Consider the following 15,837-nt stretch of genomic DNA (forward strand, 5'->3'; position numbering starts at 1 on the left):
CAGCCAACGGCTGTCCGGGCATGCTGGGAGTTGTAGTTTTGCAACATCTGGAGGTCCGCAGGTTGAAGACCACTGGTATAGGAGATACAGAATCAACCAGGTGAGTAAAGTCAGATCTGTCATTTGCTGTACTTGTAGGTGACCATGGTGACAAGCCCATTAGTATAGACAGATAGATATGAGATAGATAGATAGATAAATAAATAGACAGATAGATATGAGATAGATAGATATGAGATAGATATGAGATAGATAGATAGATATGAGATAGATAGATAAATAAATAGACAGATAGATATGAGATAGATAAATAGATAGATAGATATGAGATAGATGGATATGAGATAGATATGAGATAGATAAATAGATAGATAGATATGAGATAGATAGATAAATAAATAGACAGATAGATATGAGATAGATAAATAGATAGATAGATATGAGATAGATGGATAAATAGATAGATAGATATGAGATAGATAGATATGAGATAGATAGATAGATAGATATGAGATAGATAGCTAAATAGACAGATAGATATGAGATAGATAGATAGATAGATATGAGATAGATAGCTAAATAGACAGATAGATATGAGATAGATAAATAGATAGATAAATAGATAGATATGAGATAGATGGATAAATAGATAGATATGAGATAGATAGATAGATAGATAGATAGATAGATAGATATGAGATAGATACAGTGGGGCAAAAAAGTATTTAGTCAGCCACCAATTGTGCACGTTCTCCCACTTATAAAGATGAGGCTGTAATTTTCATCATATGTATACCTCAACTATGAAAGCAAAGTGAAAAATAGGTTGTCCGGCACTATGTGAATATGTGTAACATGTATAAACAGTGTTCTGTCTTCATGCTCCACATGACCTGACGAAGCGAGGGTCCCCGTGAGAAACACGTTGTCTTTTACTGTAATAACTTATTATTTTAAGAAATAAAATCAGTGTGTTTATGTATACATATTGAAATTCTGAACTCATTTTTCCTGAGAAATCCAGCATCCACCTAACCATCCTTGGAGGCACCAGAATAACATCCTATTTTTCCTCCAGAGTGGACAATTGGAACCCCTCTACATGCACAATATATTCACAAGGTTTTCACACACTGTTTCTGGTATTTTGGCCCATTCCTCCATGCAGATCTCCTCTAGAGCAGTGATGTTTTTGGGCTGTCCCTGGGCAACACAGACTTTCCACTCCCTTCAAAGATTTTCTATGGGGTTGAGATCTGGAGACTGGTTAGGCCACTCCAGGACCTTGAAATGCTTCTTATGAAGCAACTCCTACGTTGCCCGGGTGGTGTGTTTGGGATCATTGTTATGCTCAAAGACCCAGCCACGTTTCATCTTCAATGCCCTTGCTGATGGAAGGAGGTTTTCACTCAAAATCTTACAATACATGGCCCCATTCATTTTTTCCTTTACACAGATCAGTCGTCCTGGTCCCTTAGCAGAAAACAGCCCCAAAGCATGATGTTTCCACCCCCATGCGTCACAGTAGGTATGGTGTTCTCAACACAAGTTGAGTTTTTACCAAAAAATTCTACTTTGGTTTCATCTGACCATATGAAATTTTCCCAATACTCTTCTGGATCATCCAAATGCTCTCTAGAAAACTTAAGACGGGCCTGGACATGTACTGACTTAAAGGGGTACTCCTGCCCTAAGACCTCTTATCCACTATCCGAAGGATAGGGGATAAGATGTCTGACCACGGGGGTCCCGCTGCTGGGGACCCACGCACTCTTGCATTTGGCACCCACCTAATGAGCTGCACGCCACGCTGCCAGCTCACAAACTGCTGGGTGCCGGCCACAGGGCTAGAGTATCGTGATGTAATGACTCCGCCCCCGTGTGACGTCACACCCTGCCCCCTCCCATAGACTTGCATAGCTAACTTCAGACGGGCCCAGACATGTACTGGCTTAAGCAGGGGGACACGTCTGCCACTGAGTTTGATTTGAGTTCCTGGTGGTGTAGTGTGTTACTGATGGTAGCCTTTGTTACTTTGGTCCCAGCTCTCTGCAGGTCATTCACTAGAGAGACTCCGCCCCCGTGTGCTTCTGGGATTTTTCCTCTTTGTGATCATTCTGACACCACAGGGTGAGATCTCGCGTGGAGCCCCAGATTGAGGGCTTTTATGAGTGGTCTTGTATGTCTTCCATTTTCTAATAATTGCTCCCACAGTTGATTTCTTCACACCAAGCTGCTTGCCTATTGCAGATTTAGTCTTCCCAGCCTGGTGAAGGTCTATAATTTTGTTTCTGGTGTCCTTCGACAGTTCTTTGGTCATGGCCAAAGTGGAGTTTGGAGTGTGACTGTTTGAGGTTGTGGACAGCTGTCATTTATACTGATAACAAGTGGAGGACAGGGGGGACTCTTAAAGAAGAAGTTACAGGGCTGTGAGAGCCAGAAATCTTGCTTTTTTGTAGGTGACCAAATACTTATTTTCCACCATAATTTGAAAAAAAATTATTTATAAAATCAGACAATGTGATTTCATGTATTTTTTTTTCTCATTATGTCTCTCATAGTTTAGGTTATACCTATGATGAAAATTACAGGCCTCTCATCTTTTTAAGTGGAAGAACTTGCACAATTGGTGGCTGACTAAATACTTTTTTGCCCCACGATAGATAGATAGATACAGCAATGTGCAGTATAATCAACTTTTCCATTTGACTAAATTTTAACAACCCTACAGCCAGTGGCGTTGCGACCCGGGTGCGGGGGGTGCGGCCCGCACCGGGTGACACTAACCTAATGGGGTGACACCAAAACGCTCCGCAGCACCCACACCCCCTCCCCAGCTACACTGACACCCCCTATGTGCCCGACCGGCCTCCCATCCGTCAGCACCCCCCCCCCCCCCCCCCTGTGCTGTGTGTGCGGTGCGCCCGTCCGTTAGCAACCCCCCCCCTTTCAGTGCGCCCGTCCGTCATCATGCCCCCCCCCCTCACCTTCACCAGTACTGTGCCCGGCCTCTGCTCCCACGTCTGCGCCGGCCTGACGTCACACCGCATGGCCGCGCAGGGGGACGTCAGTTACGTCACTCGAATTGCGCCCGGTGAGAAGGATCGCTGCGCTGGATGGGTGAGTGTGTGTGTCTGTCTCTATCTATGTTTGTTTGTGTGTGTGTGACTGTGTGTGTGTGACTGTGTGTGTGTGACTGTGTGTGTGTGACTGTGTGTGGCTGTGTGTGTCTGTCTGTGAGTGAGTGTCTCTCTGACTGTGTGTTTGTGTGTGTGTGTCTCTCTGTGTTGTATGCGGTTTTTTTTTGTGTGTGTGTGTGGGGGGGGGGGGGGGGGGGAGACTTTGACGCATTGTGGGGAACCTGTGGCCTAATGTGGGGAGTCTATGCACCTAATGTGGGGAGTCTATGCTACCTAATGTGGGGAGTCTATGCTACCTAATGTGCGGAGTCTATGCTACCTAAGGTGCAGAGTCTATGCTACCTAATGTGGGGAGTCTGTGCTACCGAATGTGGGGAAACTGCTACCTAATGTGGGGAATCTGTGCTACCTAATGTGGGGAAATTGCTACCTAATGTGGGGTAACTGGTACCTACCTAATGTGGGGAAACTGGTACCAAATGTGGGGAATATATGCTGCCTAATGTGGGGAAACTGCTACCTACCTAATGTGGGGGAACTGCTGCCTACCTAATGCTCCCCCCCCTGGCAGTAGCACCCTCATCATCCGCCAGCAACTACCCCCCCCCCCCAGCAGCAGCACCTCCATCAGCAGATCCTGATGGTGGATGATGGCGGTGCTCCTGCCAGGAGGATGATCCTGCCGATGGATGATGGGGGTGATACTGCCAGGGGGAATGGCCAGTAGCACCCTCATCATCCTTCAGCAACACCCCCCCCCCCAGTAGTAGCACCCCGATCATCGACTAGCAACACCACCAATACCCCCCTCCCGTGGTAATAGCATCAGCTAACGGATGTTGAGGGGTGTTACTGCGGTTGTGGTATTATATTCAGAGGGTGCACTGTATGGCAACGTTATATTCAGAGGGCGCAGTTTGTGGTAGTATTCTATTCAGAGGGCACAGTGGGTGGTAGTATTATATTCAGAGGGCGCAGTTTGTGGTAGTATTATTAGAGATGAGCGAACTTACAGTAAATTCGATTCGTCACGAACTTCTCGGCTCAGCAGTTGATGACTTATCCTGCGTAAATTAGTTCAGCCTTCAGGTGCTCCGGTGGGCTGGAAAAGGTGGATACATTCATAGGAAAGATTCTCCTAGGACAATATCCACCTTTTCCAGCCCACGGGAGCACCTGAAAGCTGAACTAATTTATGCAGGAAAAGCCATCAACTGCCGAGCCGAGAAGTTTGTGACGAGTTGAATTTACTGTAGTTTGCTCATCTCTAAGTATTATATTCAGAGGGCGCAGTGGGTGGTAGTAATATATTCAGAGTGTACAGTATGTGTTGGTATTATATTCAGAGGGTACAGTATGTGATAGTATTATATTCAGGGGTACAGTATGTGGCAGATTTATATTCATAGGGTACAGTATGTGGCAAATTTATATTCAGAGGGTACAGTATGTGATGGTATTATATTCAGAATGTACAGTGTGTGGTAGTATTATATTCAGTGGGTACGGTGTATGGAAGGTTTATAATCAAAGAGTATAGTGTATAGTAGTATTATATTTAGAGGATATAGTGTCTGGCAGGTTTATAATAATACTTGTTTTCATATAGAGGATGAGAATGCACTGACATAGTGAGGAGACGTCTGGGCGTCACATTCTACAGACAGAAGTTTTAGCTGGACCCTGTGGTATGTACCATCTGAATTAGATAAGGGAAGACTATAGAGAAGACGTCACCTGTAGTCACTGATATCATTGTGTATTCTCCTCACTATAGAGAAGACGTCACCTGTAGTCACTGATATCATTGTGTATTCTCCTCACTATAGAGAAGACGTCACCTGTAGTCACTGATATCATTGTGTATTCTCCTCACTATAGAGAAGACGTCACCTGTAGTCACTGATATCATTGTGTATTCTCCTCACTATAGAGAAGACGTCACCTGTAGTCACTGATATCATTGTACATTCTCCTCTCTATGTCCTATCAGAGCTGTAGTCGCTTGTCAGTTCTACAGTTATGGTCAGTGAAACTACAACTCCCAGCATAACCTCACCACTGCTCAAAGGGGTACTCTACTGGAAAACATTTTTTTTTAATCAACTGGTGCTACAAAGTTAAACAGATTTGTAAATTACTTCTATTTAAAAATCTTAATCCTTCCAGTACTTATTAGCTGCTGTATAAGCGATTCACAGGAAGTTATTTTCTTTTTTAATTTCTTTTCTGTCTTACCACAGTGCTCTGTGCTGACACCTCTGTCCATGTCAAGAACTGTCCATAGTAGGAGCAAATCCCCATAGCAAACCTATCCTGCTCTGGACAGTTCCTGACATGGACAGAGGTGTCAGCAAATAGCACTGTGGTCAGATTGGAAAGAACTACACAACTTCCTGTGGAGCATACACCAGCTTATAAGTACTGTAAGTATTAAGATTTTAAATAGAAGTAATTTAAAAATCTGTTTAACTTTCTGGCACCAGTTAATATAAAAGTAAATGTTTTCCAGCTGTATATTTCAATTGTGAAAACTTCTTTAACACTTTCCTATTCTGTGGCAACTGGTATATCTGATTATTATACTGGAATTTCTCACAATGCGCTACAACAGTGGTGTCTGTCACAACAGGCTAAAAACTTACTGGGGGGAGGGGGGAGGTATGGGGGTGACACCATTTTCTACCGCACCGGGTGACACCAACCCTAGCAACGCCACTGCTTACAGCCAATACATTTTAGCACAGCACAGATGACAATGATAGGGTTAGTGTGTTTCTGTGTTAGTGGATACATTGTCCATTAGTAATGTTAAAAATATAAAAATAAGCGGAACAGAACATACTGAACTCTCAGCAGACACTCTGTCTGCATTTTTACGAGTCCCAAACAACTTCTTCCATGGCTTCTGAACTGAGGACAATGGCTCCTTCAGGAAAAATATGTGGAAATATTAATTTTATATGAAAAAAAAGGGGCAAAATACATGAAAAATTATTTTTGAATCTCTCCACTTCTATACAGATTATACAAAAGGCTTAAAAAGGGAATCTGTCATCAGTATCACCCACACTAACCTGTTGGTACAGGCTTGTAGTACGAGTGGCACTGATGACAATTATATATAATGTTCCGCACTCAGTGTCTCCGTTCTTCGGTAATCCCTGGCAACCCCTAGTCTTTGGTTTATGCTAATGAAGAAGCTTGGTGCACGCAGGGCATTCCCAAGCCCTTGGTACATGGTGGATAACAGCTGGCATCTTCATAGTACTGCCATCCTTCATGTGCTAAGCCTCCTCTGTTGAAGAATGAAGCTCCACTCTGCATCATTTGTGGCCAAGAGTGCACTGCTGAAGAATGGAGAACCACTCAGCATCGCCTGTGGCCGAGCCTCCTCCACTGAAGAATGGAGAATCACTCAGCATCGCCTGTGGCCGAGCCTCCTCCACTGAAGAATGGAGAATCACTCAGCATCGCCTGTGGCCGAGCCTCCTCCACTGAAGAATGGAGAATCACTCAGCATCGCCTGTGGCCGAGCCTCCTCCACTGAAGAATGGAGAATCACTCAGCATCGCCTGTGGCCGAGCCTCCTCCACTGAAGAATGGAGAACCACTCAGTATAGCCTGTGGCCGAGCCTCCTCCACTGAAGAATGGAGAATCACTCAGCATCGCCTGTGGCCGAGCCTCCTCCACTGAAGAATGGAGAACCACTCAGCATCGCCTGTGGCCGAGCCTCCTCCACTGAAGAATGGAGAACCACTCAGCATCGCCTGTGGCCGAGCCTCCTCCACTGAAGAATGGAGAACCACTCAGCATCACCTGTGGCCGAGCCTCCTCCACTGAAGAATGGAGAACCACTCAGCATCGCCTGTGGCCGAGCCTCCTCCACTGAAGAATGGAGAACCACTCAGCATCACCTGTGGCCGAGCCTCCTCCTCTGAAGAATGGAGAACCACTCAGCATCGCCTGTGGCCGAGCCTTCTCCACTGAAGAATGGAGAACCACTCAGCATCGCCTGTGGCAGAGCCTCCTCCACTGAAGAATGGAGAACCACTCAGCATTGCCTGTGGCCGAGCCTCCTCCACTGAAGAATGGAGAATCACTCAGCATCGCCTGTGGCCGAGCCTCCTCCACTGAAGAATGGAGAACCACTCAGCATTGCCTGTGGCCGAGCCTCCTCCACTGAAGAATGGAGAACCACTCAGCATCGCCTGTGGCAGAGCCTCCTCCACTGAAGAATGGAGAACCGCTCAGCATCGCCTGTGGCCGAGCCTCCCCCACTGAAGAATGGAGAACCACTCAGTATTGCCTGTGGCCGAGCCTCCTCCACTGAAGAATGGAGAACCACTCAGCATCACCTGTGGCCGAGCCTCCTCCACTGAAGAATGGAGAACCACTCAGCATCACCTGTGGCCGAGCCTCCTCCTCTGAAGAATGGAGAACCACTCAGCATCGCCTGTGGCCGAGCCTCCTCCTCTGAAGAATGGAGAACCACTCAGCATCACCTGTGGCCGAGCCTCCTCCACTGAAGAATGGAGAATCACTCAGCATCGCCTGTGGCCGAGCCTCCTCCTCTGAAGAATGGAGAACCACTCAGCATCACCTGTGGCCGAGCCTCCTCCACTGAAGAATGGAGAACCACTCAGCATCACCTGTGGCCGAGCCTCCTCCTCTGAAGAATGGAGAACCACTCAGCATCGCCTGTGGCAGAGCCTCCTCCACTGAAGAATGGAGAACCACTCAGCATTGCCTGTGGCCGAGCCTCCTCCACTGAAGAATGGAGAATCACTCAGCATCGCCTGTGGCCGAGCCTCCTCCACTGAAGAATGGAGAATCACTCAGCATCGCCTGTGGCCGAGCCTCCTCCACTGAAGAATGGAGAACCACTCAGTATTGCCTGTGGCCGAGCCTCCTCCACTGAAGAATGGAGAACCACTCAGCATCACCTGTGGCCGAGCCTCCTCCACTGAAGAATGGAGAACCACTCAGCATCACCTGTGGCCGAGCCTCCTCCTCTGAAGAATGGAGAACCACTCAGCATCGCCTGTGGCCGAGCCTCCTCCTCTGAAGAATGGAGAACCACTCAGCATCACCTGTGGCCGAGCCTCCTCCACTGAAGAATGGAGAATCACTCAGCATCGCCTGTGGCCGAGCCTCCTCCTCTGAAGAATGGAGAACCACTCAGCATCACCTGTGGCCGAGCCTCCTCCACTGAAGAATGGAGAACCACTCAGCATCACCTGTGGCAGAGCCTCCTCCTCTGAAGAATGGAGAACCACTCAGCAACGCCTGTGGCAGAGCCTCCTCCACTGAAGAATGGAGAACCACTCAGCATTGCCTGTGGCCGAGCCTCCTCCACTGAAGAATGGAGAATCACTCAGCATCGCCTGTGGCCGAGCCTCCTCCACTGAAGAATGGAGAACCGCTCAGCATCGCCTGTGGCCGAGACTCCTCCACTGAAGAATGGCGAACCGCTCAGCATCGCCTGTGGCCGAGCCTCCTCCACTGAAGAATGGAGAACCGCTCAGCATCGCCTGTGGCTGAGCCTCCCCCACTAAAGAATGGAGAACCACTCAGCATCACCTGTGGCCGAGCCACCTCCACTGAAGAATGGAGAACCACTCAGCATTGCCTGTGGCCGAGCCTCCTCCACTGAAGAATGGAGAACCACTCAGCATCACCTGTGGCCAAGCCTCCTCCACTGAAGAATGGAGAACCACTCAGCATCGCCTGTGGCCGAGACTCCTCCACTGAAGAATGGAGAACCACTCAGCATCGCCTGTGGCTGAGCCTCCTCCACTAAAGAATGGAGAACCACTCAGCATCACCTGTGGCCAAGCCTCCTCCACTGAAGAATGGAGAACCACTCAGCATTGCCTGTGGCCGAGCCTCCTGCACTGAAATATGGAGAACCACTCAGCATCGCCTGTGGCCGAGCCTCCTCCACTGAAATATGGACAACCACTCAGCATCGCATGTGGCTACTGTGCATGTGGAGAACAGGGTTCTAGATGCAGAGCGGAGCTCCATTCTTCAGTGGAGGAGGCTTAGCATAGGGGAGGAGGCATTACCAAGATGCCGGCCAGATGTCACTGTGCATCCATGACTTGGGAATGGCCCATGTGCACCAAGACCCTTCATTAACATACACTGAAGAACGGAGATTACTGAAGAACGGAGATTACTGAAGAACGGAGCACAGAGCAAAGCACGGTAAGTATGATTGTCATCAGTGACACCCGCAACAGGTTAGTGCGGGTGAATCTGATAACAGATGCCCTTTCAGAAAAGCTTAAAGGGGTACTCCACTGCCCCAGCGTCCGGAACATTTTGTTCCGAACTCTGGGTGCGGGGGTCGTGATGTCAAAGCCACGCCCCCTCAATGCAAGTCTATGCAAGACTTGTGTTGAGGGGGCGTGCCCATGACCTCACAACCCCTGCAGCCCGCAGCCAGCGTTCGGCACACAGATGCTGGGGCAGTGGAGTACCCCTTTAATAGCATTCAATAAATTATGCAAATTATGGTGCTACCCATTCACTTCAGCAGATTATGTATGTGTGAAGTACCTCAACAGTATGTGCTGGAGGAAGTTATTGTAAAGCATAACAAAAATCCCATCTGGATTCAGACTGTAAGTTCTGTTTCCTGACCCACAATGATCTACTGGTATTGTTGTATATCATCAAAGCTGCCAATGAGCATAAAATAAGCCCAATACCTTGTTCATAGTTTCCTTGGTGCTCCTCATGATTTCACGCTGTTGATAAAGTTCTTCTTCCAATGTCCGATGAATTTGTTCCAATTCATCCTGTAACCAATAAACCAGTGAGAATAATCTAAAGAGGTTGTCTGGCAAAACCCTGCAGAATTTGTCTACAGGCTGGGGTCAGCATTTATATAAAAACAAAAAACTTTACTCATTACTGTTCCAGCACTACCACTATTACGTCCCTGCCGAAAGTGCTTTGATAACGTCCCATGCGTCATGTACACTGGTCTCTTTCCTGCATGTACAACATAAGACTGCTAAGAGCAGATTGGCTGCAGCATTATATGCACATCACATCATATGTACAGGCACGTCACCAGAGTAGCGGTGGGATGAATGTTCACTGTTGGAAATCCCCTTTACATGTCGTTCATACCAAAAAATAAAAGGTGCCGCTGCTTTCTTCCATTGCATCCCACAAGTTATTATTTTATTTGTTGTTAGTTTCTTAATACATTAAATGGTATATTCAATACTATTAAAAAAAAAAATAACGTCCGCCACGCCCCCTCCCAAAGACTTACATTGGGGTGGCCTGGCGCCATTCTAAACAAACACCAGGTGCTGCAGGGAGATCACGGGGGTGTCCCAACGGCGGGCCCCCCCGCAATCTTATCCACTATCCTTTGGATAGTGGATAAGATGTCTTGGGGCGGAGTACCCCTTTAAAGTGTTGGGGGATTGGTGCAGTTTGCCTTCGACTTAATATTCTCCCTCTGTCTTAAAGGGGTACTCCGGTGGAAAACTTTTTTTTTTTTTTTTTTACATGAACTGGTGCCAGAAAGTTAAACAAATTTGTAAATTACTTCTATTAAAAAATCTCAATTCTTTCAGTACTTATTAGCAGCTGTATGCTCCACAGGAAGTTCTTTTCTTTTTCAATTTCTTTTTTTGTCTTGTCCACAGTGCTCTCTGCTGACACCTCTGTCCATGTCAGGAACTGTCCAGAGCAGCATAGGTTTGCTATGGGGATTTGCTCCTGCTCTGGACAGTTCCTGATACGGGCAAACAGGTGTCAGCAGAGAGCACTGTGGACAAGACAAAAAAGAAATTCAAAAAGAAAAGAATTTCCTCTGTAGCATACTACAGAGGAAATAACTACTAATAACTACTGGAAGGGTAAAGATTTTTTTTAATAGAAGTAATTGACAAATCTGTTTAACTTTCTGGCACCAGTTGATTAAAAAAAAAAAAAAAATGTTTTCCACTGGAGTACCCCTTTAACCAAGCGGTTGTCCTCGGGCACTCTTGGTTCTCCTTATTTTTTCTTTTCTGTCTATCTCTTTTCAGTTGAGGGGTCCCTTCTTTGAAACCTTCCTTCCCTTTTGTAGTCTAGTTCCTCCATCGTGTTCCTCCATCTTGCTGTGAGACTAGAGTTCATGTAATTCATAATACAGTGGTCCCTCAAGTTACAATATTAATCGGTTCCAGGACGACCATTGTATGTTGAAACAATTGTATGTTGAGACCAGAACTCTATGGAAACCTGGTAATTGGTTCTAAAGCCCCAAAATGTCACCAAAAATAGGAAAAAGTGAGGATTAAAGAAAAATAAGTAGATAACTAATATAGATAAAGCAAATCCTTACAAATAAAAGTAAGAAAGATCTGCTGGGGGCTGTAATCACTGTCTATGTCAGTGTTTTCCAAGCAGGGAGCCTCCAGCTGTTGCAAAACTACAACTCCCAGCATGCCCGGACAGCCAAAGGCTGTCCGGGCATGCTGGGATTTGTAGTTTTGCAACAGCTGGGGGCACCCTGCTTGGAAAACACTGGTTTATGTAGGGGACAGGAGCTTCTTCAGGGTCCTGTACAGTACACACAATGTCCTAAAAAAGTAACATGGAGCCGCCCTCACCTGGTGTCCAAAGGAGCAGATAACCCTGGCACAGGTAAAGTGTACAGAACATGTAATACCACCCTGTACTGTAGGGGGCGCTACCAGACACCAGTCAGTGCATACGCTTCAGTAATACAGGTGTTTTACCAGTAAATTGTCCATTCTGATTGGTCAGTTCTCTCGGCCATTGACAAGTTTCACAGATCTGGACTGTCCGTAGCATTGTATGTTGAGTTTGGGTTCAACTTACAATGGTCCAGAAAAGACAATTGTATGTTGAAACTATTGTATGTTGAGGCCATTGTAAGTTGAGGGATCACTGTGTGTGTTTCTATATCTTTGTTCAAAGACTGCATCATACTGCATTTAATGCATTTATACCTCTTTACTGCTCTATGTATTACCTTGTTGGCATATATGTCTGTGATTGCACTTTTTTTTTTTTTTGCTTTATTCACATTTCAATAAAATTATAAAAATAAAAAATAAAAAAAAGAAAGTAAAAAAAAAATTTATAGCAGTAGGAGGCGAGGAGAAAAAAAAAACGGACAAGCCACTGCCAGATACTAATGAGTCAGGGAAGGGTTACGGATAACAATTCACTGTTTCAGTTCTGTAAACCCACGGGCCTAGTACACTACTTTCTGCACTACTTTCTGATTATCGGGCGTCAGATGATATAAACCTTACAGGACACTTCCATCTCTGCACCTGTCGTTTTTGATCGCTCATGTTCTCCGAGTCCATCTTTTGTTCCAGAAGCTCAAGTTTCTCCAGCAGTGTGGCTCTCTCCACCAGCAGGTAGGCAATCTGCTCGCTGGGGCTGCTGTGGGCGATCTCTATTAACCCTTCTTGGTCCAGCATCTCTTCCACTTCCTTCAGCTGGGATTCTAAAATGACATAAAACACTAAAGAAACCTATCTCCAAAAAGAGAAGAGAAAACAGTTATAGCACAGAGTATTTTCTGCAGCAGCAGCCTCTCTGTACAATGCATGGGTGTCTGACTCTTTAAAGGAGTAGTCCGGCACACACTTTTCTTATTTAATCCGGTCCGGGCTGCAAAAAAAAAAAAGAAAACAAACTTTCCCTTACCTGCCAACGAGCCCCCGGAGCTCCGGTACACTCCGGTACAGGTGTTCGGTCACCGGGCTGTTTGCTTCTTACTTCCTGTTAGCCCGGCACGTCACACGGAGCTTCAGCCTATCACATGCCGCAGCGATGTCCCGCCTCTGCCGATGATAGGCTGAATAACAGGAAGTAAGAAGCAAACAGCCCGGTGACCGTACACCTGTACCGGAGTGTACCGGAGCTCCGGGGACGCGTTGTCAGGTAAGAGAAAGTTTGTTTTCTTTTTTTTTTTTTGCAGCCCGGACCGGATAAAATAAGAAAAGTGCGCACCGGACTACTCCTTTAATACCACAATTTTAAATCTGAACAAACATAATGAGGGAGATTTATCAAGGGATTTAAGCAGCTTTTTTCGCTTACTAAAGTCGCACGTGTGCCTAAGCAATTTTTTGTGCGACTTTTGTGGGTAAGCAAAAAATACCAATCTGTCCTACCTAAGCAATTTTCAGTTTTTACTTTGCAGTGGTCCTGGAATTAACATAGTGAAAGTCGCATGTAAGCAAATAAAAGTCGCAAGTGTAAGTAAGGACCGACCAGGCGTACAAACTTGCCTATGACAGTATTTTCAAAAAGTCGCACAAAAAGTCGCAGGTGAGACTTATTTTACTTTCATTTTCACAGGCAAGGAGGGACAAGCGGGTAGGAGATGTACAGGAGGATGACAAGCTTGTCCCCCACCCGCACATCTCCCACCCACGCAACACTACTACAACTCCCAGCATGTCCTTACTATAAGGACATGCTGGGAATCGTAGTTGTGCAGCACGGGGGGGGGGGGGGGGGGGGGGGAGTGTGTTAGATGGGTGGGCGGATGACAAGCTTGTCACCTGTCCACGCCGCATGACTACAACTCCCAGTATGTCCTTACTGTAAGGGCATGCTGGGAGTAGTAGTCATGCAGTGGGGGCAGGTGACAAGCTTGTCACTCGCTTGCACATCTCCCCCCAGCCCTGCTGCATGACTACAACTCCCATTAGGTCCTTACTGTAAGGGTATGCTGGGAGTTGTAGTCATGTGGTGTGGTGTGGGTGGGTTACAATAAATGTACTAACCTATTTTCCTTGTTTTTTTTTTCCTTCTCATTTCAGATCCGTGTATCCTGTGGACTACGACGATGACCAGTGTTATTTTTTTTTTTATTGTTTATATGGAGCTCCCGGGCCTAGGTGGTAACAGGCTGGTGTTATTTAGGCTGGGGAGGGCCAGTAACAATGGTCCTCACCCATTCTGGTAACATCAGGCTGTTGCTGCTTGGTTGGTATTTGGCTGAGAATAAAAATATGGGGAACCCTATGCGTTTTTTTTATTTTTTATTCATCAATAATTAAATAATAATAGAAAAACGCATAGGGTTCCCTATATTTTTATTCTCAGCCAAATACCAACCAAACAGCAACAGCCTGAAGTTACCAGGGTGGGGGAGGACCATTGTTTCTGGCCCTCCCCAGCCTAAATAATGCAAGCCTGTTATTGCCTAGGCCCAGGAGCGACATTTTTGATGCTCCGGGCCTCTTGGTACTGGCTCTTCCCGACACCCCTGTGGCAGAGGGTACTGGGGTAATAATTGGGAGTTAGCGCTAGCTGTTTTTGGGGCTAAGGCTAAGCCTGGCTTAGTAATGGACTCTGTCTATAAGACAGCTTCCACTACTAAGCCTGTAAAGTAAATAAAATAAAAAACACATTTAAAAAACTTTTTTTTTTTTTACCAAAAAACACTCCCCCACAAGCCCTCATTACAAAATGTTGCTAAAATTAAACAAAAAAACCACCGGTCATCGTAGTCCACCAAATCTGAAGTAGCCCACAGGATAAATGGATCTGAAACGGAAAGAAAAAATAAATAGGTTAGTACATTTAGGGGGAAAAAGTGGTAAAATAAAATGTAATAAACTCACGTAAATTTTTTGGGCTTATTTGTGCTATGTATCAACCCCCTGTGATAGTATGATAAATATGTCCCACATAAGCAAAAAAATAAATAAAAAATGCCTACAGAACTCGCTTACCAAAGCAATGATAAATGTCCCTCAATAATCTTGTCTAGTCTTACCTTGCTGAATCTGCAACTTCTCTAGTTCAATCCTGAATTGTATATTTTCCTTCTCAAAATCTGTAGTGAGCGCCTCCCTCTCCTCAGTGAGGCTCCTGATGTGAGCTACATAGTTCTCCACCTAGAGCAGAGGGGGGGGGGGGGAAAGGCAAATAAGTTATTTAAAGAAAACCTACCTGTCAGCAGTCCTGAGCTCACTTGACTGCTGCCAGTTCCATATAGGAGAAAAAATGGGCACCGCTATCACCAGTACCTAGGTGGCGGATCCTTCACGTCTTCATGTAGTGCTTCCTTGGCTCCTAATCTCAGCTCTGACTGACAGCTCAGACGTCCAATCAGGAGACTGCTAGAGTTGTCATTCAGAGTTTAGGAACAGGAGAAGCAAACAGTGCACAAAACTCTGAGCACTTAAAGGGGTACTCCATTGGCCAGCATTCGGTGTACGGTGTACTCCATTGGCCATCATAGTGTTCCAGGGGTCAGCCACGCCCCTCGTGATGTCAAGAACACATCCCCTCAATGCAGGTCTATGGGAGGGGGCGTGACGGTAGTCACGCCCCCTCCTATAGACTTGCATGGAGGGGGTGTGGCCGACCCCGGCAGTGCAAAAACAGCATTTGGAACATTTAGTTCCGAATGGCTGGCCAGTGGAGTACCCCTTTAACCTGCAGAATCGGCTTTCTGGGTGCACCAGTGGTGCCCGGGGCGCTACAAGACTTTTTTTTGGTCATGCAAATTGCATGACCTGAACTTTAGGTATGATTTAGATCTGAAGGATTTTTTCTGGGCAGAAACACTCAGTATATAAGAATGTAGAATATTCCCTTTCTACAGGTAACATATTCTATACAAATAGTGCAACTGCCAACGGCAACCAGTCAGGTATCTATGGGCAACAACAGTGCTGG

At 46.1% G+C, this 15,837-nt stretch overlaps 1 protein-coding gene across 8 annotated transcripts in view; it reads right to left on the reverse strand.

Moving 5' to 3' along the window:
* Positions 1-15,837, reverse strand: part of CCDC30 (coiled-coil domain containing 30) — a 106,675-nt gene that overhangs the window by 69,483 nt on the left and 21,355 nt on the right. For 7 of the 8 annotated variants that reach the window (XM_056544658.1, XM_056544660.1, XM_056544656.1 and 4 more), the window contains exons 4-7: positions 14,930-15,050; positions 12,462-12,640; positions 9,861-9,950; positions 5,986-6,069 (exon numbers count right to left, since the gene is read on the reverse strand). In XM_056544658.1, the coding sequence (XP_056400633.1) occupies positions 5,986-6,069; positions 9,861-9,950; positions 12,462-12,640; positions 14,930-15,050 (474 nt within the window). The remainder of the gene's footprint in view (positions 1-5,985; positions 6,070-9,860; positions 9,951-12,461; positions 12,641-14,929; positions 15,051-15,837) is intronic. The other variant, XM_056544663.1, reaches the window with a different exon arrangement.

The sequence above is a fragment of the Hyla sarda genome, chromosome 10 (genome assembly GCF_029499605.1).
Source record: "Hyla sarda isolate aHylSar1 chromosome 10, aHylSar1.hap1, whole genome shotgun sequence".
Classification (NCBI taxonomy): Eukaryota; Metazoa; Chordata; class Amphibia; order Anura; family Hylidae; genus Hyla; species Hyla sarda.